At 36.1% G+C, this 23,669-nt stretch overlaps 1 protein-coding gene across 2 annotated transcripts in view; it reads right to left on the bottom strand.

Moving 5' to 3' along the window:
- Positions 1-23,669, bottom strand: part of LOC107658284 (diacylglycerol kinase beta-like) — a 95,462-nt gene that overhangs the window by 42,110 nt on the left and 29,683 nt on the right. The window contains exons 5-20 of one of the 2 annotated variants that reach the window (XM_016446782.1): positions 21,944-22,006; positions 20,644-20,892; positions 20,357-20,503; positions 19,047-19,096; positions 18,560-18,634; positions 18,346-18,465; positions 18,138-18,255; positions 17,808-17,896; positions 16,633-16,749; positions 15,894-15,992; positions 14,627-14,734; positions 14,465-14,538; positions 12,348-12,422; positions 8,294-8,379; positions 5,908-5,997; positions 3,191-3,351 (exon numbers count right to left, since the gene is read on the bottom strand). In XM_016446782.1, the coding sequence (XP_016302268.1) occupies positions 3,191-3,351; positions 5,908-5,997; positions 8,294-8,379; positions 12,348-12,422; positions 14,465-14,538; positions 14,627-14,734; positions 15,894-15,992; positions 16,633-16,749; positions 17,808-17,896; positions 18,138-18,255; positions 18,346-18,465; positions 18,560-18,634; positions 19,047-19,096; positions 20,357-20,503; positions 20,644-20,892; positions 21,944-22,006 (1,721 nt within the window). The remainder of the gene's footprint in view (positions 1-3,190; positions 3,352-5,907; positions 5,998-8,293; positions 8,380-12,347; positions 12,423-14,464; positions 14,539-14,626; positions 14,735-15,893; positions 15,993-16,632; positions 16,750-17,807; positions 17,897-18,137; positions 18,256-18,345; positions 18,466-18,559; positions 18,635-19,046; positions 19,097-20,356; positions 20,504-20,643; positions 20,893-21,943; positions 22,007-23,669) is intronic. The other variant, XM_016446784.1, reaches the window with a different exon arrangement.

The following is a 23,669-nucleotide window of genomic DNA, read 5'->3' as shown; positions in this document are numbered from 1 at the left end:
AAGCCACTAGCATCACTAAATGGAATTACAAAAATAAATGCAGCAATGTTTGGATGTTTACAGTGTACACTTTTTATAGATAATAAAGGGATAGTTCGCTCAAAAATGAACATTCTGTCATCATTTACTCACCCTCATGTTGTTCTAAACCTGTATGACTTTGTATTTTAAAATATTTTCAGAAATGTGCTGCCCATACAATAAAAGTAAGTGGGATTAGTTTGGACCCCAAAATTATTCAAAATATATTCTTTTGTGTTCTGCAGAAAAAAACGTATACAGGTTTAAAACATGAGGTTGAGTAAATGATGACAGAATGTAAATTTTTAGTGAATTAACCATTTAACCTACAACTAACTGTCTTTTTTTTTTTTACAAATCCAAGCATTTTCAAATCCAAAAATGACATACTACAGCTTGAACGAAAACGTCCAACTCCACCAGTCATTCTTTTAATATATTGTTGTCTTGTGAGAACTAGTTATTAGTGCCAAGCCACACAAGGACCCACATGGCACAGTCAGTCCACCCCATCACAAGACTCAGGGTTCACAGTACGGGCCATTGTCCATTCACAGTCAGCACTCCTTCACGTTAGCCAGCCTCTTCAAACCACCACACTGTATCATCAGATGGGCTGACACAGACCTGACCAGAACAAACATCTGCGTCTTCGCAGTGTGTCTGCATTTTAATTGAAACTTTGCAACAGCATACCTTATTTATCTTAAACAAACAAACAAATAAATAATATCCAATTTAACAGAAACAATTTAACAGACAGATTCATCTACCTTCAAATTGTCTATTCAACGAATTCTTTAAAAAAATGACAGTGAAGAAATATATGTGTGTGTGTATATATATATATATATGCATACACACAATATATATATATATATATCACACACACACACATACATATATATATTTATAGATAGATAGATATTTTTTTTTGTGTGTGTGTGTGTTTTGAGGTTTTCACAAAAATGAGTTTGTTGAGCTCTTGTCTAGGGCTATCTGATGTGAAACATTATATTATGTCCGCGCATTACAGTAGGTCTTAATATATAGGCTGTCTCTCTCATTAATGTTAATGAAACAACAAAAGAAAAGAGGGAATCACTCATTGCTCTTGATTGAACTACTTTATTTGTAATGAATACACTAAAGATTATGTAGTAATTTTTACATTTGATTATTTTCCTTACTTGAATGATTTAACTGTTTATTTGCATCTTTGTTTTTATAAAAAAAATAAACTATGATTAATATAGTAATTATTATTATTAATGAAAGAATTGGAGGAAAAAATACATTGTGATGCATCGAAAATAGTTTTATAATCGAATCGTTATCCTCTGAATCGTAATCGAATCGAATTGTGAGGCAAGTGGAGATTCACACCTCTAGTTGCAATAACGTCTAAGTTGACCATGTACTTTTCCTATAGATATGGGTTTTGACTTGGTGTGCCGAATTTGCTAGTATTACCAGAGATTTTAAGGTATGGTTGCTAAGTGATTTTGTTTTGGAATCTTCAGAAAACTTTAACTAGGTTTTTCTCAAAATTGCCTTTGCTGACTCTATCGACTTCAAACAGGTGTAGCTCAGTCATTTATTTATTTTTATTCATTTATTTATATATATATATAAATCAGTAAGATTTTTAATCTTTTTAATTTAGTTTCTTCCAGAAGTTTCTTATGCTCATCAATGCTGCATTTATTTCACCAAAAAACAGTAATATTGTTTAAAATAATGGTTTTCTATGTTAATATACTTAAATATACTTTAAAATATTATTTATTTCTGAACTTTCATCAGCCATTACTCCAGTCTTCAGTGTCATATGATATGTATATTAATTAGTGGTCTGTTAAGCATTATACAATATTTGTTAATTTGTTATTTTATTTCCCATAAAACTAGAGTGCTAGATTTATTATTTGCACATTTCAACAACAATTGTTCTAGGCTTCTACAACAATAACTCTTATGTGGTCTGTGTCATTGGCTGATGAACACAGAGACAGCGGGACACTAAGCTGAGTTGCATAACAGCCCTGAAGTGGCGCATTCCTTCATGCCACCTTGCATAAAGCTTGTATGTGCCTTCTGCCACTCTTCACTACCATTTCAACCAGGTCAGGTGGCCCGTTTCAGGTCGTGTCACTATTTCTGGCCATTCTAAATGTGGCCTGACTACTTGGCACATTTTAGAGAGATAAAACAGCAGTCATCCAACACACCTGGGATTCGGCTGATTATAATAGAATATTGGACATTTTTCAGAAATGAAAGCAGACTTACTATATATAGTGACGGGTACTAAAAACAGTGCAGAAATGAATCATTAGCTAAACAAAGGGAGGACGACAGGCTCACGGAGACCCACCTGGCCCCTGTGTGGCTAGACTGTGCCAGCGAAAGAACAAAATTCATCCCTAGCTGTAAATAACCTCATTGGCATTCACTTTTGAATCTTTGAATTTTGTTTCCCTCTCATTTTATAATTGTGGAAGATTCTGAATCTTCTACGTCAGTAACTTCTTACAGTAATAGAAAGTGACCATCTGGCAAAAAACACTTGAAAAACATTTTAAAAAATCACTTATTTATTTGTTATATAATCTACCCCACAAGTTGGTATATAAAAAGAAGTAGAAAATGATTATGTAACTACTTTCTGAAAGAGATTTTTTTTCTTGTCAAAAAATAAATAAATAAATAAATAAAATACATATTGAATCGACATTTAACTGCTCTGATAATAAGTGCTTGATTATAGCAACAACATGGGATATAACAGTTGAACAGAAGAGGGTTGCTAAGCAACTGTGTGTGAGAAGGAGAATTCTGTGCAATAATACACTGAGTCACAGGCATGAAACTGTTTCAGACGCAGTAAATCACATCAGTGAAGTTTGAACATGTTGTTCCCCTGACAATTATAATTAATTCTAATGCTAAATGAGAAACAACATTTAATTAATCACAAATTACTTTAAAGAGAGGTTTGGCCTCAGGCTTTGGTAAAAATACACACTTATAATGGGGAGTAAGAGATTTTGACTGATGATGAGTGCGGATAGAAGGAGGAGGTTTAATATAACAGCACTTTCAGGAGTTCTGATATTGAGTCTCTTTGAGCTGTAAGCATTTGTGTAAAAGTGTTGTATGTTCTCACCACTCCAATGGAGAAGTAGTTGTTCACTATGCTGTAGGGCACAGGGTCGCCCTTCTCCTCTTTATCGTCAGGGACAATGTCGATGTTCCAGCGGTCAAGCTGCACGTCAGTGCTGTGCTCGATATCCCTGAGGAATTTGACCAGACTGCCTCCTTCATAGCCTGTCAATCACAACACAGACACTGCATGAACCTACATAACGTGTAAATTATAGACTTGAACTGATGTATGGATGTTCTTACTGTTGCAGACACACACATGAAGAAAAGCACAAAAGCTCCTTTTTATCTATGAACAAGAGCAAGCAAGTGTCCACGCATAGAAAAGTAGAATAAAACAAGCACGATTCCACTTTTGTTCTACTCATGACAACGAAAGACTCACATTATCTCAAATCCAAGGTTAACATGGCTTAATTAAAATTTCAATACAGCAAGATAAAATTATTAAACTTGCCCAAGTAACACAATGCTGTGAAAGTATAAAGCAGCCTTTTCTCTGACAAATGACAGATCATAATTTATTAATTTCCAACGGAGAGTAGTACAGGAGTTCTGAATATATATGTATAGCAAATTTTCTGATCCAGTTTGAGTTTCAGGTGTTGTAAAATATTTGAACGTTAAACTAGACTGTATGCAACCGCCTAACTGGATGTATTCTAATCAAAACTATAAGTCTGAGGTGAGAATGACCAATGTTTTTGCATCACAGCACATCATCTGCTCTCTATAACAACACTGACGTTATATTTCACTGTGATACTGCTGTGCATAATACTGAAACTTACAGTGACTACTTTGATTACTGCGACTGCATTCGGTTCTAACATATGTAAACTTCCTGTGTATACTTTCTATCCCTTGTGTATATTGTGTATACTGTGTATCTTGTGTAAAATGTGTATATTGTTATTCATGTTAGGCACAGTGGTTCTCGAGTTTTAACTTAACTTACATCCAGTCCGTTTCACACACAAACTAAATTGTATGACTTATTTGACTAAATTTGTATGATGCTTTTTCCGTCCTTGGTCCTTTTTTGAACCACTACATTCTGATTTTGTTGTTTTGTATGTATATATACATACATAAAAAAAAGGCTAACTCAAATTTACTACTGTATTACATCAAGGGATTTTGTCAATGCCTGGCAACCCTTCCAAATGACATGAAGGGATCCTTAGAAAGGTTCCCTGAGGTGGACGAACTGCAATTACTTCCTAATTGTAATGGGCAGGATACAGAGTCTACTTGTTACGTTGCTATCATAAGAGGCGGCATCTCTTAATGAGGGCCGTCATGCTGTGAGTCAGATGGGGATACTGGCTCCCGCCTGGCAACCCAAGCAGTGAAATATCACATGTGTGATGACACCCAGGTGCTCAGTCTGCCTTTCTGAACCAGACATGCAGACGCTTCCAATCGAACGTTACATGAATGGACGCTCACATGGCAGCTCTGCACTGAATACAGGTGATACACGTGTTTCAAAGTCAATCTACCATCGAAATGAAATTAAGAATACATTCATGTAAAACCTTACCTGTTTGCACAAACCACACACATGCTCACACAGGAAACACTGATACGAGGCCAATTAATTCAGCAGCCTGTACAAGGCCATCCACACCTGCCTTACAAGCAGACGCAGGCTCACTGATGCATATCATTCCATCATAACTACTGAATAAACCCGCATATCTAATCAAGAACAAGCATATGTAATCACACAGGAATGAAACAGTGCAGGTCTCTTGTTGGCAAATGATTGGCAAGTCTATATATATATTCAAAGAGTAGTTTATTTATCTCTTGTTAGAAATGACTGTAACTGTCTCACCTCTTAACAGTGTTGTTATCACTATTAAAAAACATTTTCGGTAATATAGCTGAAATAAAATGAAATATACATATGTACATGCTGTTGAAAAACTTCAGCTCACTTTAAATTAGAAATGTTGCCTTGGCAACTAACTAAGATAAATAAGTTTAAAGGGATAGTTCACCCAAAAATGAAAATTCTGCCATCATTTACTCAACCTCAAGTTGTTCCAAGCGTGTACAAGTTTCTTGATTCTGCTGAACACTAAAGAAGATATTTTGAAGAATGTTGGTAACCAAATAGTTGCTGGTAGCCATTTAGTTCCATAGTATAGAAACAAAAACTATGAAAGTCAATGGCTACCACCAACTGTTTGGTCACACTGGTCCAGTCGCAGCAGTATGGATTCAAAAGACTTGGAAAATAGCACACAGACTTCTTTTATGGTGCCAGTACATTATTTAAAAGTTCTCATTTTGTGCTGAAGACAAATTATGAGAGAAAATTTTCATTTTTAATTTACTTAATTGGTTTAACTGGGCAAGCGCGGTCTTCTGTGTGATGAAGATCACAGAATCAAATTCCTGAATTCAAGTGTGGTCTCAACAAATCCTGCTCTTTCATTCATGTGACTGGAGCATTCAGCTAACTATGATCAAGTTTGATTATTACAGTCTGACCTTCTGTTGAGGGTTGTGTGTGGAAATGTTTAAAAGAAAGCAGTCTAAAAATCCTTTTGAAGGGTTTATACAGGATTGTGTTGAGATTTAAAAAAATCAAAGCCTAAACTCAACTCGAGTGGCTCCGTGAAGGAAAGCCCTTTAAGTTTCATTTCAAAGACCTTTAGTAATTAATTTCAACTGCTGGTGTACAGTCTCTTTTTCATTCCTCACCTCCACCCCAGCGCAGGCAGCGAGCGAGGTCATTCCCGGTACCCAGTGGCAGGATCGCAACAGGTGGATCCCGAGCAAAACTGGCTTTATCTGTTGAGAAACAAAGAGCTATTAAAGCTGCTGTGTGGCATTTTCATGTTAAAACACTCTCAATTATCCCAGTTTAATGTGCAGAGTTCCTTAAAAAGTGTAAGCACTGGGCCTCTGTGGTCAAAACATTGCAGTGGCCTGACATAGTAACACTGGCTCAGCGTTTTGCTGTAGATTTGGGGCTGGACTATTTGTTTGGCTTAATAATGAAACATGGGGTGAGTTAGAAAACCTGTTTGAAAACCTTTTCATTTTTATTTGGTGTAATTCAGGGTTCAAAAAAGGTGTCAGCAGTGCTGCAGGGGGGTCAGACAATTATTGTTTCCTAATTATTTTTTTAATTAATTCGTTATTTTTATTTCATTTATTAAAAATAAAATATGCGTTAAAACTTCATACCTCAAGAAGCTAAATTAGTTTCAAAATATTTCCCACCCACATTAAAATGTATTACTTTAAGTAAAAATTAAATAAAGCACATATTTAATTTGGACATAAATTATGATTATATTTAATGGATTCACACATATGTACAATACCGCTCAAAAGTTTGAGGTCAGTAAGCTTACTTAATGTTTTTGAAAGAAACCTCTTATGCTCATCAAGGCTGATTTTAATTAATTAAAAATACAGTAATAATGTGAAATATTATTACAACTTAAAATAACTAGTTTTCTATTTTAATATATTATAAAATGCAATTTATTCCTGTGATGTCAAAGCTAAATTTTCAGCAGCCATAAGTGTCACATGATCATTTCAATATGCTGATTGGGTGCTATCAATGTTGAATACAGTTGGACTGCTTTCAGGATTCTTTGATGAATAGACAATTCAAAAGAACAGCTTTTAATGGAAACGGATATCTTTTGTAAAATTATACGTCTTTTCTGTCACTTTTGATCAATTTAATGCATCTTTGCTGATTTTAATTTCTTAAAAGCTTTTTCCAAACAGTAAAGTAAATGCATTAATATGGAACTACATATTACACTCTTTTTTTAAACAAAATGTAACAAGGGATCCTTCCATGGCCTGGTTGAAGATGTAACTTCTCCTTTTAAAAAGGCATTGAAGTTAGGCATACAGAATTGGCTAGTGCTTCATGCATCAATGTGTATCATTCCTCACAATAATCCACAGTAAATTTGTTTGTTTCTCTTGTTCTGAAACAAACAGCAGTGTGTGCATTCTGCTGAAGAGAGGCAACATGATGAACTGTATCTTTTTGTCCTCATGCTGATGGTCCCTGTGTGGCTCATTGCTATGTGCACAGGGACTGCGGGGACATTGTTTTTTTCAGTGCTGGTCCGTATGGCGTGATGTACTGCCTAACCGCAGGGGCTCTCACATTTTCTAATACCAGTCAAACTCGTGTGGGAGAACAACAAGCAAGGACTGTTAGCAGAGCGGCTCTCATTCAAAAGCTGCTCCTAAATCATCACTTCAGGGCTGTTAGGAGGACAAACTCCCATATGTGTCCCCGTCCTCCTCAATTTGCCAGGCTAAAGAGTCTCTAAAGGGATAAAGAGCTTCTTCATTGCTTCTGATCTAAGTTCAGGTTTCAGTACCATCAGCCCATTGCAATTTCAAGCCAAAGGTTTGGAGACCAAGCTGATTCTAAATCACTTAGCGGCGATATCTAGCATCGCCCACACAGGCTCCTCTCCAGCACTCGTCCATTAACATCAATACGGCTGTCAGGAGAGGGAAAGACAGGCCATTAGATCTCCACTGTTATCCTGCATTCACTCACATGAAAAAGGTCACAGATGAGTCAATGCGCTTCCTAGAAACAATGATTTGTGAACAATCTTTCTGACGGTTATACGTCATGATTCTATGCGCCTTAAATAAGAGCCAGCCTCGAGTCAAGTACCGCATGGAAGGATGTCCTAATGTTCAAATGTTTGTCAATGAATTGGTTGACATGCTTTATTGATCTCCTAGGGTAAATGCAGATGCAAAATAGCAGGAAATATAAAGTGCAATCAAACTAGACAGTCAGCATAAGATCTGTATCTCAAATGAAGGCGTTTTCTTTGGTCACATCATTCAAAACTAATCTTGAAAGATGAAAGTGATATTTAGCAAACCAGAAATCACTTTATTTTCGGTACAGAGCAGCTGAAATGCTGTCGTGTGTGAAATCCCAGTGCGAGCCTGCTGTTGCAGTTCATGCTACTAATGCATGTACAGTGTAACTTCTACATTAGGCTGATGGTCTATTATTAAGTCCATGTAACAATGTTAATTATTACGGCTCTAGAAAGCACTGATGCTGATGCGTACTCACCAATGCAGTCCAAAATCCACCCCACTGATCCATCGCCTCCGCAGGCCAGCACGCGGAAATTGGGCACGTCTCGAAAAAAGTTGAGCCTGGGAGACATAAAAACAATGAGATGGAGGCTTGCCTTTCATGTATTTGCATGAAAGCTTTCCTTGGTCCTATAATTAAAGTGACCCCGTGGAGTGACAACACTGCAGCAAAGCAAACCTACCCAACAATCTACAGCATTCACACTATTCCCCAGTGGCAACGTACAGTTTACCATTAAGTGCTGTATGTTTGATCTGAAGGATGTTACAGAAGATTTGTGCTGTTTTTATTCAGTATCATGGGAGAAAAACTCTGGAAGTCAAACCCATTGAGCCTCGAAAATCATCTCTTTCTTTAAATATCATCTCAAGCTATCCTTTTTGGCACTGCATTGTTTCTACACTTCCGGCTGTTAAAGTTTCAGTCCTAAAACTTTGACTTTTTATTTGTTTGTGAACTGGCTTTGAGCTGTGAGACAAGCACTTTAATAAAACTTATTTTCTCAGCTATGATAAAAACAGAAATGAATTCAAATGGGAGTCACAGAAGCAGCTGACTGCACAACAAAAAACAAACAAACAAATTATAAATCCATATGTTTTCAAACAAATGATCAATGCAATCCATCCTTGCATAATAAAAATATTAATTAAAAATCTGTATTAGCACTTCAGCTCTATCTCTTCACTCTTTACATTCAGAGGTAAGTACAGTGAAGCAGGACAGAGGCTGAAAAAGACATCACCCTCTGCTGGTCAGGAGCATGTACTGCAGCACAGGGGTGACTTCGGGACATGTCCTGCATATAGACACATGTGGGATTTGCTATAGCACTGAGCGTAGCACGCAAGCAGAGCTGACACACAAGTGTGTGAAAAATGTATACTGTGTAACCTCTTTTGATGGCTCTGACAATGCAGCATGTTTTATGTATGCAGGACAAGAGTGAAAGAGAATAGTAAATGTGCCACTACATTTACCATGAAAATGCAGTCAATTCAAGCAGTTCTCAGTTTGTTGTACCTTCTCAGGTTTATTGCTGTATTGCCATGGAAATGCTCAAACTATGTCGTCAACAACAACAACATCCTCGCCATGGATGTCCACTGAAGTTCAATAGCTGAGTAACACAAGTGGAACATGGCTGTGTGGTTCTGGACAGGCTTGAGCTGGAATCATGTTTCAGTCTGACTAAATGAGCTCTGCTCCAGATAAATTTGTAATGCGCCAGTCCCAGTCTGTTGAAATGGCAATGTAGGCTGCTGTTGTAGAGATGCGGGTTGCGTAAACAATTCCTTCTCCAATGACATGGGCAACAGAGAACAGATACTTGAGCAATCTGTGTGTTTCTCCATATAAAGCTGTAAGAGTGGCCTCTTCAGAGCAGACACTTAGCAAAAGAGCACACTTATCTATTTTCATCTCTCCATCTTATGATATCCACTCAGACCCCTTAGTGTCAATCATCAGTTCGGCAGTTTCACAATGAAATGACCAGGAGATTAAAAAGAAGAAAGATCAGATGAGAATATAACCTAATCTAAGTGGTTTGCTCTCAAATAATCAATCTGCAGTGTTAATAGTGAAGCTGTACTGATAATACACCACATTATATTTACATTTATTCCTTTAGCAAATGCATAGATCCAGAACGACACACTCAATTGATTCTGTCATAATTTACTCGCCTTCATGTAGATTTAAACCTATGACTTTCTTCCGTGGAACACAGAAGAAAGTTTGTCCATACAATAGAAGTCAATGGTAACCAAAACTGTTTGGTTACCAACGTTCTTCAAAATATCGTCTTTTCTGTTCAACAAAGGGAATAAAGTCTTAGAGGTTTAGAATGACATGAAGGTGAGTAAATAATGACATAATTTTCATTTTTGGGCAAAATATTTTAATATTACCACTATACAAAATTTCACAAGTAAACCAGAATATTAGAAAGCTAAAACAGAAGTCTAAGAGCAGCATAGAATTTATTTCAGGATTCTTTGACAAATTGAAAAAAGAAGAACAGCATTCATTTGAAATAGAAATCTTTTGTAACATTATAAATGCCTTTACCGTCACTTTTGACCTAATTCATTTATCCTAAACAATTTTTCTTAATAAAAAAATCTTACTGACCCTGAAATTTGAACAATAGTGTATTTATTTAGTTGAACTTTGGCTGCTTTTTCTCTCAGAATAATTCTTTGTATTAATGAAGAGCTGTTACCACAAACAATGGCACAGTCATTAATGGGACAAGTTAAAAATATCACATAAAAAAAAGGCTGTTCTTGATCTACATGCTTATAAATGAGCTAAGTGCTTACGGAAGAAAATGTAATATCTGGCCATATTGTTCTCCTTGAGTGAAATCAGCAATATCACACAATTCTCAGTCTCTCTCTCTCTCTGTGAATGGTCTCTTCAGGATGAGCAGCGCTCCAGTCGTGACTACAGAACATTGTGTGATGGGGAGGGGGATCTGGGACAGAAGGTTAGCCTGCTTTCCCGCGAAACGACCACTGCTTAGCTTTTGTTCTGTACTTTTCTCTCTCTCCTTTTTTCCTGAATGAGAATCACTGTTGCACAACCGCAGGATGCTGAACAGAATGTACTTGTGTTTTGAGTGGGTTTGCACTGCAGTATGTGCAACTGCATAATTGTGCACTAAAATGAAAGTGAGAGCTTAGAGCAAAGAAAAACACAAATGAGATCTCTTTAATATCTTAATTGTTAGATAAATGGGGAATAAATTAAGCTTCTGCTTCTTAGATGTTTCTCTTGACAAAAAAAAGACACCAGAAAAGATATTAATGTCTCAAACTGTGCTCAGATTTGCCAACTTTAATATGAACATAAAAATTCATGCTGGTAAAAAAATCCTTAACCCAGCCTACTGAAAACTGATTTATGCTGGTCTTTCGGTTAAGCCAAGCTAGTTTTTGCTGGGTGACCAGTTGGTGGCAGCCTAAAGCCAGCCAAAACCTCTCTAAACCGATTTAGATTTAGGCAAGTTTGCTGATTTAGATCAGCAAACCATCTTAGGCTGGTTTAAGATGTTAAGATGATTTCTCATCAAGTACTTCTGAGGTCAAAAGATCTAGTCTATGCCATCTTAAATATATTGCTCTATATCAATGTTGTTATTAGTAACTAAAACTATTGTTGTGCTACTCATCCACTGTATGGACAAACTATCGCAAAAATGTTTTTTGCTAATCAAAATGAAATGATCAAAAATAAAAAAATTGATGAAAAACAAATCAAAATGAGAAATGTACGTAGTCTTGACAACTGAAATAAGTTTCCAAATTTCTAAAGTACTAAAATGACTAAAACAGAAATAAAAACAAATTAAAGCTAAATAGAAATATATATATATAGAAATATAAAAAGTTAAAGCCATTTCAAAATATTAATAAATATTTTAATAGTACAAAATAATACTAAAACAAAACTGTTCTTCTTAACATAATGGTCTCATTTGTATTTATTTCTCCTAAAAAAAGGTAATTCAAACCTACAATACTTAAAACATAAGTATTTGGCGCTCATAAAATAATTTGTAAATATGAACCTCTTACAATGACATTCACAGATTCCACTGCTTTACTACGGGTTGAAACTGATTTGGACGACCCTGAGCTGGCCTTCTGTTAAAGGCAGGTGGGGTGTATGAGTGAAGAGGCTTTAGTAAAATGGACTCGCTTAAAGAGGAAGCCTCATCGTGACTGACAGGCTCAGAAGAACATTCAGCGCTTGAATGAATATATTTACTCAGCAGGGGACTGCTTGAGTCATAGTAAATGTCTTGTAGGTCTCTCAAAGTCATCTCCACTTTGCGAGTGGTTCCTCTCTCAGACTAGCTGATTGCAGGTTGGCTCACTTTATTGCAGGTTCGTAGAAGCAAAAAGAAAAGAGAGAGAGGGAGCCATGCCAGAACAAAAAAGTCCCTGTCATGACTCAAAAAACGATTTATTCACACATATCTCCCTCGAAATTTGATGGTGGCTTTTAGTAGTCTTACCCCACCATGGGTCCTCCTCGATCCAGACTGTACACCTGTCTGGGGTTAAGCAGGTACTGGAATTTCCGCAGCACCCTGATGAAGACAGATGAGAGCAGAAAAGCATTAAAAGACACACATAGAGGAATGACATTTTTAAACATGTAATCACTGTCAACTTTACATTATGATAGAAGGCTTAAAGGGATAGTTCAGCCAAAAATAAAACTTCTGCCATCATTTACCAACCCTCTTGTCATTCCAAGCCCAAATGACTTATAAAGTAAGGAGGTAAAAAATAACTAGATGTTATTATGGATAGAAAATCTTGACGTGTCGTGCATCCTACCTCTTCTTGGCACCTTCAAAAGAAATCATGAGAGAAGTGCGATGCTCAATTACAAATTGTAAACAAATCGTTCTTTTATGTCAAATCTTTTCAATGAATCATTGATGCAGTTCACACAAAAGGTCTAAATGATCTGATCATGAATCAGACTGATCCATTTCTGCATTGGGATCATAATATGTAATTGGATGTAAGTCCCATTTGCAGGAAAAAAAAAATAATAATTCTACTTCTTAATAGTTCTACTTACCCGGTTAAGAAATGTTTTTTATTATTAATTATTATTAAACTGTCCTTCTGCTGCAAAACTGTGAATTATTGTTTGTTAGCTACATAAAATTGGTTAGTTAAATTTTTTGTCAAAAATCAATAAAACAATTAGAATATATATAAACCTTTTGCACATTTTTAGAAGAGAAATTGGGTCACATCTGGAATAAAAAAATTCATAAAAAAATAACATTTGGCCTTTTCCCCACCCAATTAATCAAAGACATAATTAACAGATTCAAACTGTCCTTCTGCTTCAAAACTGTGAATTTTCGTTTGCTTGTTTGTTATATCAAGTTTGTTTGTTAGTCATTTTTGTCTAAATCATTAAAACCATAAAACAATCAAAATAATATTCAGCATAACCACCATTCATTTTTAGAAGAGAAGATGGGAATAATTGAATCTATTTTTTTCAGTAAAATCTAAAAAATAACATTTGGCCTTTTCCCCCCAATGAATCAAATAAATAATCAACAGATTGTTAGTCGCAGATTTAATGTTGGAACAACATGATGATGAGTAAATGATGACAGAATGTTCTATTTTGGTTGAACTGTTCCATGAGAAGACACAGACAGACACACATATGGAGCAATGATATTCTTAAAACGCCATCATTCCATTCCATTATAATAATAGACCACACAAACCTAGGAATCAAGTAAGTACTCGCATACACACACACACACACACACACACACACATACACAGATTGCACACTGTTGCAGCAGTGCTCCTCAATAATCTTGAAGCAATAAAATGATTATTGAGGACTCTGCAATGTCCTTCACTTCTAACTGTGTTAGCTACTCTGCCCCTTTAGTATGCAAAGACACACAGAGAGAAAGAGAGAGAGAGGAATAGTTAGTTTGAGGTGCGTCAAAAGCTATGCTTTTATGTGGGGGTGAGAATTTGAGCACTTATCAACACTGAAGAATTCATTTATTCCCTATGCAAAAACAAAAAAATGCAGTCAAGTGTCAAGCCCGACCAATGAGCTTTCAGTACGCTGCTTAGGGTGAATATGGTGGAAAAATACACTTGGTACAGTATGATTCAACGGTGACCACTCTGTTCCTTTGTTTGTATCAAAGAACCACCAAAATTGTCTTTCTTTTTTGGGGCCAGGGCAGTGATCACATCTTTGTTTGAGCACATGTGTAATAATGGAGGATAATCGGCCAATTAATAGTATTTAAAACTGTGTTGCTATGGTGATGCCAGCACAAAATCCTAAAACCGGTCTCCCGGAGGACGTTGGGTGGGTGGTGAGAGCTGAAACAACACCCACATTCTTCCTCCTTTAACAGCATTACTGTCTCCTGCTAGCTTTGATGGTATTTAGGACACTGCCAGTAAGCAAGAAAAAGAGTGGGACTTTTGTTAAACATGTCTATGCAGATTCGACTGACTTCAGATGTTTTGACAAACCTCCTCATTGGAACCATTACAGCAGTATAAGGTTGGAGAATATGAAAAATGATGATGCAACAGTTTGAGCTTCAAAGACATTTACCTCTCACCCTGCTGACCACCACTTTTAGGATTAACCAGCACAAGGAGGGGGTGCGTTCCAGGCAGAGGGGTGATCTTAGAGGCAGAGAGGGAGAAAACGTTACAAACACACATGTGTGCTGCACAGATTTGCAGGCCCAGTGTGTGTCTGCTGAGGGCTCACCTGCAGTGCCTGACCATCACCGGTGAACTTGAAACACTGGCTGGTGTCCTCAGGGCTGGTACTGGGGGATGACTCTCCTTCACCTCTTTTGACAGCAGAATGACGGTCCTAGAGATATACAGACATTACAGTAAACATCAACAAACAGAGACGGAGTGAGACAGATGTACATAAGAGATAAAAATGACAAGACCCATGTAATTTCAGAATCCACCTCACTTTATTATATTTCTCTGTAATTTAGAAAGAACTGATGTTTTAACATTTTTACAGGTCATTTTACAAGGTCGTTAGACTAGAAATGTTCACAAGTCTCAATCATAGAGTCCGTGTCAAAGTTCTTTCTATGTGCTTCAGGACATTTACATATATGTGTGTGTGTGTGTGTGTGCTTCAAAAATGAATATTATTCTGATAATTTATATAGCAAGGATGCATTAAACTGACCAAAAGTGACAGTGAAGACATTTACAATGTTATGAAAAATGTCTATTTCAAGTAAATTTCCAAATTCTATTTCTATTTGAAAATCTATTTCACAATTAATGCTGTTTGTTATAACTTTCTATTCACCAGAAATAATTTGGCAAATTGATTTGAAATTCATGCAGCCAACAGACCTGGAACTACTTCATAGCTGTGCATTTCTGCATTTCCTGGATAATAATTTAACCAATCAAAATCATGCATTCAATAACCCCATTGTAAAATGCATAATATTACTGTTTTTACTTTTTTTTTTTTTTACCGTATCCAATAAATGCAGCCTTGCCGAACATAAGAGACTTCTTTCAAAAACAAAACAATCTGACTGACTCCAAACTTTTGAATGTTTGTGAATTTCCTTGATTACTGTGTCTTACTTATTGAAAAGACATTTTAACTTGAATACCATTTACTTTTAAAATTTAATTAATTAAGTTTACAGTACAAAGGTGAGACAGCACATCTAACAAAAAACAGTGAACATCCTTTAATTTTCTCTATGCAAATTCCAAGTCAGTAAGAACATTAGTTTTTTTCGTTAGAGAGTGCACAATAGACTCCCTTTTATCCCTTTAATAACACTGTCACAATATCCAAAGTATCTGAAAATATTTTATATATATAAAAAAGGTATGTAGATAGATAGATGTATTCAAAAATATATTCATAGTAGAGAAGACGCTCATGAAGAATTTGTCCAGGACCCAACAATGAAAAAATTGTACTGGGATCCTTGCAGTTTAGCATATCAGAAAAGTGCAGTGGGAGAGACTGAACTCACTAGAACAACAGGGCAGATGTACGACGGCAAGAGTGTGTGATCTTTTAATGGTCCACCGTCACACTCAGGCTTCACATTAGACGCACACTTGTTATGGAGCTGGAAAACATACAAATATAGATGAGGAGTGGTGAAAAAAGACACATCAAGAATGGACTGGATCTTTTGTAACTTCTTGTTTTATCCTCACTAATCTGATCCAGCAAAATTACATTAAATGTTAGGGACAAAGAGGCCAGCAGGATCTGTACTTGATATTAAATTAGTTGCAGGTTTAGAGTTGAAACTGTCAGGAGAGATGGTTCAGAGAGCGTGCAGGAGCATATAATGTGATAATAAAAATCATTATGTAGAGAAAAAGCCTTTGAATGAGTGTTAAGTGCTGACACTTATCTTTATTAGGGCTATTTTAAAAACAAATTGGCCACATCCACTAAATGGTGTAAAAGTTTAGTGAAGAACACCACCAAGTGGTGAGAATAAGTATTACATAAATATGGCTTTTAGAAAAATAGACCACAACGTTATTATACTGAGATAAAAAGGAAAAATGTTTTGGTTTTTTTAATGCGGAAAAACATAACAAAATACATTCCCATTAGTCTTTGCTCAAGGCCTCTTTAAAAAAAATTAGAATGAATATTACTAAATATTAAATATTACTAGAAATACAATATTACTAAAGCTAACACAAAAGTTTTGGACTCTTGCTGGCCACAGTAAGTCAGTATATACTCACAGTGATTTGACACCAAACACAGTGAAGGCCTGTTAGGCCTTGATAGCACTTGATACTGCGGTGACATTTGTCACATTTTGTTGGGGAGTTGCCCTCCATCCAAACATGCTGCATAGCCTAGAGACACATTGAACAGAGACTCATTAATTATTTTAGTTAGTAAATACTCAAACAGCTCATCTATACATTACTGAAATTATTATCATGCTCTGTCATGCATTTATAAGGCATTTGTACAAGAATTCTATCACTATCTGCAATATTATTTCACTTTATTGACTAAAACATTCATCTCACAAGGCAAAACCTCAAGTTAAAAAGAATTCTTTAAAAAAATGCATTTCCTTGAATACACAGGATATTAGTAAAGAAATAATAATAATCTGTTGGAATGTACTAAAAGAAATGCACCCATATGTTATGATACACATTCAGTGATTTTTTTTGTTGGTCAAAGCTTTCAAAATGATCCTTTAGGAAGAACTGCAAGGGTCTAGCAAATTGCATTTCCCTTTAGTCTAACAACTAATGTTAAAAAGTCACTAAAAATGTATACTACAATATATAGTATGTGAGATGAAGGTAAGACTAATGAAGAAACTTACAGCACATTACTTTGAATTTGACAGTGTATAATATTTTTACACAAGCCCCAAGTCTTAATAAACACCTTAAGCGTGAGAACTGATATTTCCACTGTTCACTGAAATTTTATAGCTATTTACACTAAAATTACACTCCACATCACTTAACACATCACACAATACACCCTGTGAAATCATAATCTAATGACAACATTATTTGAACGCAGTGCCTTCCATCTCTGCGGTAGTTACTGAATGGGAGCTCAAGGTCTAAAGAGAAGTCAGTGACTACTAAAACAGTGCTGTGTGATCTCAGTCTTTCCCCTCTAGTTCTCAGTACAGAAAAAAGATATTACACACAGGATGTTCTCATAGCCTTTCTGACATGTCCACAGAACATTACTTTGAGGTTAAACACGAGTCATTTATTAATAATAGAAGATTGTGTTTGTTAGAACTATGAGCTCTGTACCTAACAAATCAATCTGGGAATCCCAGTTTCTGGATTTACTGTAAATTTTTAGAGAAAACATTCAGTTTAAACACAGTGAGTAGTGTTAATTTGTAAGCGTATGTTGTTTATGCACTCACATTGGTGTGTCTGCGGGACTTGGCGTAGGTGCTAATGCAAGGAGCAATGTCTTTGGACACACAGCGCTCATGGACTGTGTACTTGCATACTGCCAAACAAAAGACAGGACTGTGAGAGATGGGAGGGAAACATTTCAAATGGAAAACTACACACCATCAGGTCAGACACATCAGATATCAAAAAGGTGAGAGATAACAGATAGACAGAACGACAGATCAACAGACAGAACAAAACAAATATAATTAGACAAAATCACAGATGATAGACAGACAGACAGACAGACAGACAGATAGATAGATTGATAGATAGATAGATAGATAGATACTCACGTGAGCAGCAAAGGCCCTGTTTTCGTACTCCTAACAACATTGTGTGGCAGTAATTACAGTATGCTGGCTTGTTGAAATGCTTCAGTCTCCATACATGCTGCCCATCTTCCTGTACATTCTGAATGTATGTAAAAGAGGAACAGGAAATAAGATACTGTATCTTAATGTATTGTTTCCTCTTTATAACTCACTGTTCGTTTCTTCTCACCGTCTCCATTCCCAGCAGTACCAGGAGTGGTATGGTGGTCATTCCTCCTCTGATCCATTCCTCTAATGTGACCGTTCCATCCCGGTCATAATCAATCTCCTCCATCATCTCCTTCAGAATCTACAATATAAGACATAAAATAAGGGACAATAAGATATGGATTCCACAATGCATGATGGGATTGCCTGGTGGTAATGTTTAAAGTGATTCATACAGGTCGTAGTTCTGTAGAGTCCCATTCTAGGTACTCAGCTACATGGACCATCTGGTTTATGATGCGGTCGAGCTCCTAAATCGACAGATATAATTGCTTTAGATATTATACACTATAAAGCATACCGTTTTCAAATTCACTTTTTTTATGAAGCCTGATATTCACAGCTCTCTCTAACTATCAGTTCAAAGTTACATAAAAAAAAAAAATCAATAATATTTTGAGACAGTCTCTGAATCACCAAGGTCTGATAGTGTTAAGATGAATGAAACATTCAAGGATGATAATATTAAGAAATCACCAGACTAACAACTCAACACAATGACATAACGCACTATAACTGTGTATGTCGTATTCAACTTATGTAAATCTCACATTAAATATGTACTGTGCATTATTAACTCCTTGTTGTTTAAAGTATCTAACCACAAAGCCAAACAACTGGACGTTTCAACATTACGCATTATAATGGAGATTTCAGACTTACCGAACTGTCCAGCAGACCATTGCCATCTGTGTCGTAGAGCCTGAACATGACTTTAGGGTGAGAGAAGTAAAAGATAAGAGACTATCTTTTTGTAGTGTGGCAAATATTTGTCAAGTACAGACCCCATGCTAGCACCTGGAGCTCAGGTTATCAAAGGGCAGACTGAGGCAACTAGTGAGGATTAGCTTTGGGCAGAAATAACTTCCTATGCTAAATAAAGCTTGTCTATGCTAACTCCATGGTAAATAAGGCCAGGAGCAGAGATAAGCCCTTACGAAATAAGAGGAAGAGATTCTGGAAGTCTCCTGTCACTCTCACTATGTGTAGGTCAGAGGTCAATTAAAACACAGAACTGACCTAACTGTGTGGTTGGGTGTACCTATATGTAAAAACAATGACTCAGAAAGATTTAATAGCTAATAACTTATAGCTACCTGCAGATTTTTACAAAAAAGAAAATTATTCTTTTATTCTTAAAGGACACATTAAATTGATCAAAAGTGACAGTAAAGACATTTATAATGTTACAAAAGATTTCTATTTCAAACAAATGCTATTCTTTTGAACTTTCTATTTATCAAAAAATATATTACGGTTTCCACAAAAATAATATTAAGCAGCACAACTGTGATTCAGCATTGATAAGAAGAAGAGATTTTTCTTAAGCACCAAATATTAGGATGATTTCTGAAGGATCATGCTACACTGATAACTGGAGTAATGGCTGCTGAAAATTCAGCTTTGTATCACATAGGCAACAGTAACTGAAATAAAATTGACTATTCAAACATCACAAAAGATCCATATCTGCATTTCATATGCTGTGTTTAATTATGAACTGTCAGGAATGAGGTGACTTTTCACATAGTATTAGTCACTATTGACTAATTCTATGCTTTCTGTGGTTAGGCACGACTGGTTTGGAGACATAATTTACAAAATTACTTAAAATACTGTTGGTTTTCCGTTTTTCTTCTTCTTTTTCTTTAGAGGAACTTTGGAAAAGTGGGAATTAATGAGGATATGTTGTCTTAATGTAAATAAGAAGGAGATTAAAGGAAGAAACCTGGCTTCTCATAACATCATCATAACAAAGAAACACGTTGTCTTTGCTTTAACATGAACAAGCTCTAACACCAACTATCAATATTCAAAAAATATATGACCAAATATCAATAATCAAAAAATATATGACCAAATAAGTATTTGAAAATGTCTTAAAGTGAATCCTTCTTAAAATTTCCCAAAGACAGCTAAGATTAAAAAAAAATGCTTTCAGGAAAACTATTTTTGAATCATTTCCAACTTACACTCAAGCTTGTCCTCTGGCGTTCCCCTCTCCAGCAGGGACAAGTAGCACACAATGTCTTTAAGGAAGACCACTTGGTGTGACGGAGATCCTTTTTGTGGAGAAGGACTCCTCCGGAGAGATGTACGATTTTCAGATTGATTACGCTCTGGAAGAGTGTTAATTATAATATGTAAAATATATGAGTAATGACACCAGATATCACACCAAAGTATAAAAAATGACACCAGATATCACACCAAAGTATAAAAAAGGGCGGTGAAGATCAAGGTTGTCCCCGACTCTGACCTGGGGAGAGGCGCGGGGAGTTGGTAGTCTTGGAGAGAGCCAAAGCATTGCTGCTGCTCGCTGGGGGATTGGGCTGCGTGCCGGGCGACCGGCGGGGGCCTCTGGGTGTGTGGCCCCCTGTGCCTGAGCGTTGTGAGGAGGAGCGGGAGGAGCAGGGTGATGTGGTGGCCCCTGAGCCTTGAGTGATCCCTGCAGAGTTCTCTGGTGTATGTCGGCTCATAGCGCTCAAAATACTCTTCCCATTCATACCTACCATGAAAAAAAGCAGTACAGGAAGATACAAAAGAGGAGAATGAAAGTGCTAATCTGAAATGAGACAGGAAGCAACATAGTGTAGGGCCTCATTCACTGTGCGTACACACTAATTTGTGTAAAACCTGTGCGTGAACATTATAACACAGGATATATATATATATATATATAACTGAAATATTGTGAATTATTATTTCAATTAAAAATTACTGTTCTACTTCTATATAAATATAGTTTAATTATATGAAATGCAATTTATTCCTGTGATGGCAAAGCTGAATTTCCAGCAGCCATTCCTCCAGTCTTCAGTGTCACGTTATCAGAAAAGGATATTACTGGTTAATATTTTTGTGGAAACCATCATACATTTTAGGATTCTTTGATGACTATGAAGTTCAAAAGAATGGCATTTCTTTAAAATAAAATGTTTTTTGTAACAATGTAAAAGTATATATTTATAAAAATATATTTTGCAAAATACTTTTATTTTTTGTCTAGTTTTCAAACAGACACTCTATACAAAATGTATTTACTGAGTGTCATCTGCTTTGCTCATCCAGAATGAAATGGATTCATAAACATTAGAATAAAATATTTATGTACACACCTGTTATGAACCCAGTGAACATTTTGCATGAGAACCTATTTTGCACACATAAATAGGAACACTTGCACAAAAATATTAGTGAATGAGACCCACTGAGTTGGCTTTATATTGCTTGTTGTTACTGGTCTGTTTACACCTGGACAGCACTTTGAACTATTCAGTTTTCGGGAAGTTTTGGAAACCAGACAGGTAGAAAGACACATGGCAGAGATTTTTAATATTTAATATTGACATCACGATTGTCACCACAGCTGCACAGTGGTTGACTTGACACAATGGATGAAAATCAAATCTGTCACTGGTTGCTTTGACATCAACACAACTAAATAAAAAGAGCTGCCAAGACACACCAAGACAACACATAACAACACTAGGTGAAGTCTTTGAGTCATGTAATGTAAGTCTCTGTCCAATCAAATCACACCACACTTGCTGTGGTACCTGTTATGGGTGCACAGGCCACTTCGGTCTGTATAGTGATGCCTGCATCGATGGACTTGGGCTCTGCAGACACAGGGGTCAAAGTAAAGTGGAATAGGAGTAAAGCAAGAAGGACAGAGGAAAAGATGCGACCAGGCAGGACAGCTTAATATGGCAGATTTATCACTACCACAATGCGTTTCTCATTTAGCATTAACATTCGCTGACGGTTGCATTAAAGACAAACGGAGCAACAGAAATCACTGATTGTACTGCATTTGCCAGTCCAGAGAAATCAAGGCACTAGAAGGCACTGTTGGCTGTCGAACTATTTATACAGTCAACTAATATCTGCCTTAAATCACCTCAGGTCAACAATGATAGTAGTGATTCAGACACAAAGCCACAGGCATCTTTTCATTAAAGTGTACTCTTGCATCATGCTTGCCTTTATGTAAGTTTTGTCTTTATAGAACAATGGCCCAAAAGTCATGTAGAGCATACCTTACCAAAAAGTAGTATACTTCAAGTTTATTTTAGTAAGCCCCCTACAGTATAACAATGAAAACACGGATTCTAGGAGCACAAGTATAGCTCAAATATATTTAGACTTTTTTTAAGTATAAGTCAAGTATACTTAAATGTCATTTTAAGTATATTTCTGAGAAGTACATAAAGCCCATATCTGAGAAGTACATAAAAAGTAGACAAAGTATACTTTCCTATTTTTAGTTTAAAAGAAGTATACTAATAGCACACTTGAATAAACTTCTTTTTCGTAGGGGATGTTAAGAGGACAGCAGGTCTCCCGACAAGAGCGGGTTTCTCCGTTCTCCAGACGTCTGCCAGTTCATTATTTGAGTCATGTAGACTGAGGGTTTCTTACAAACAAGTTTACAAGAAAACTGGTTATGCAGTTTAATCTAATTCAAATGAAAAGATAAAGTGGGATCTGAGACCAAAGGTGAAAGTACTTTATTTTTTATGTAGTATACAACTGTTTCCAACATTATTGATAATAAGAAATGTGTCTTGAGCACCAAATCAGCATATTAAAATGATTTCTGAAGGATCCTGTGACACGAAAGACTGAAGTAATGATTGCTGAAAATTCAGCTTTTCCATCACATAAATAAATTATATTTATATAAAATATATTCAAATCTAAAAGAGTTATTTTAAATGATAATTTTTCATAATATTACTGTTTTTTTTTCTTCATCAAATAAATGCAGGCTTGGTGAGCATAAGAAGAGATACTTCTGAACGGTAAGTTACCTATTACACAGATTTTACTAACCTCAACATTTGAACAGTAGCGTATATGTTTCCATCAGTATAACATGTTGAGTAAATTGAAAAAAATATTTCCTGAATAATTTCTTTTTATTTGGTTTGTACCCCTTTTGGATTAATGGCAGCAGTGCCCTAGCTGAACTCCAAAAGTCTGATTAGTGACTTAGAAATTGTGCGGAATTGTAAATATTTCTTATTTTATGTCACGAGTAGGGCTGCCACTAACGACTATTTTTATTTCGATTAATCTATCTACTAATTTATCGATTAATCGATTAATCTAAACCAGGGGTGCCCAAACTCGGTCCTGGAGGGCCGGTGTCCTGCAGAGTTTAGCTCCAACCCTAATCAAACACACCTGAACCAGCTAATCAAGCTCTTACTAGGCATGCTAGAAACTTCCCGGCAGGTGTGTTGAGGCAAGTTGGAACTAAACTCTGCAGGACACCGG

This window comes from Sinocyclocheilus anshuiensis, unplaced genomic scaffold (genome assembly GCF_001515605.1).
Source record: "Sinocyclocheilus anshuiensis isolate Anshui unplaced genomic scaffold, SAMN03320099.WGS_v1.1 scaffold263, whole genome shotgun sequence".
Lineage (NCBI taxonomy): Eukaryota > Metazoa > Chordata > Actinopteri > Cypriniformes > Cyprinidae > Sinocyclocheilus > Sinocyclocheilus anshuiensis.
This window is presented reverse-complemented; position numbering and strand designations above follow the sequence as displayed.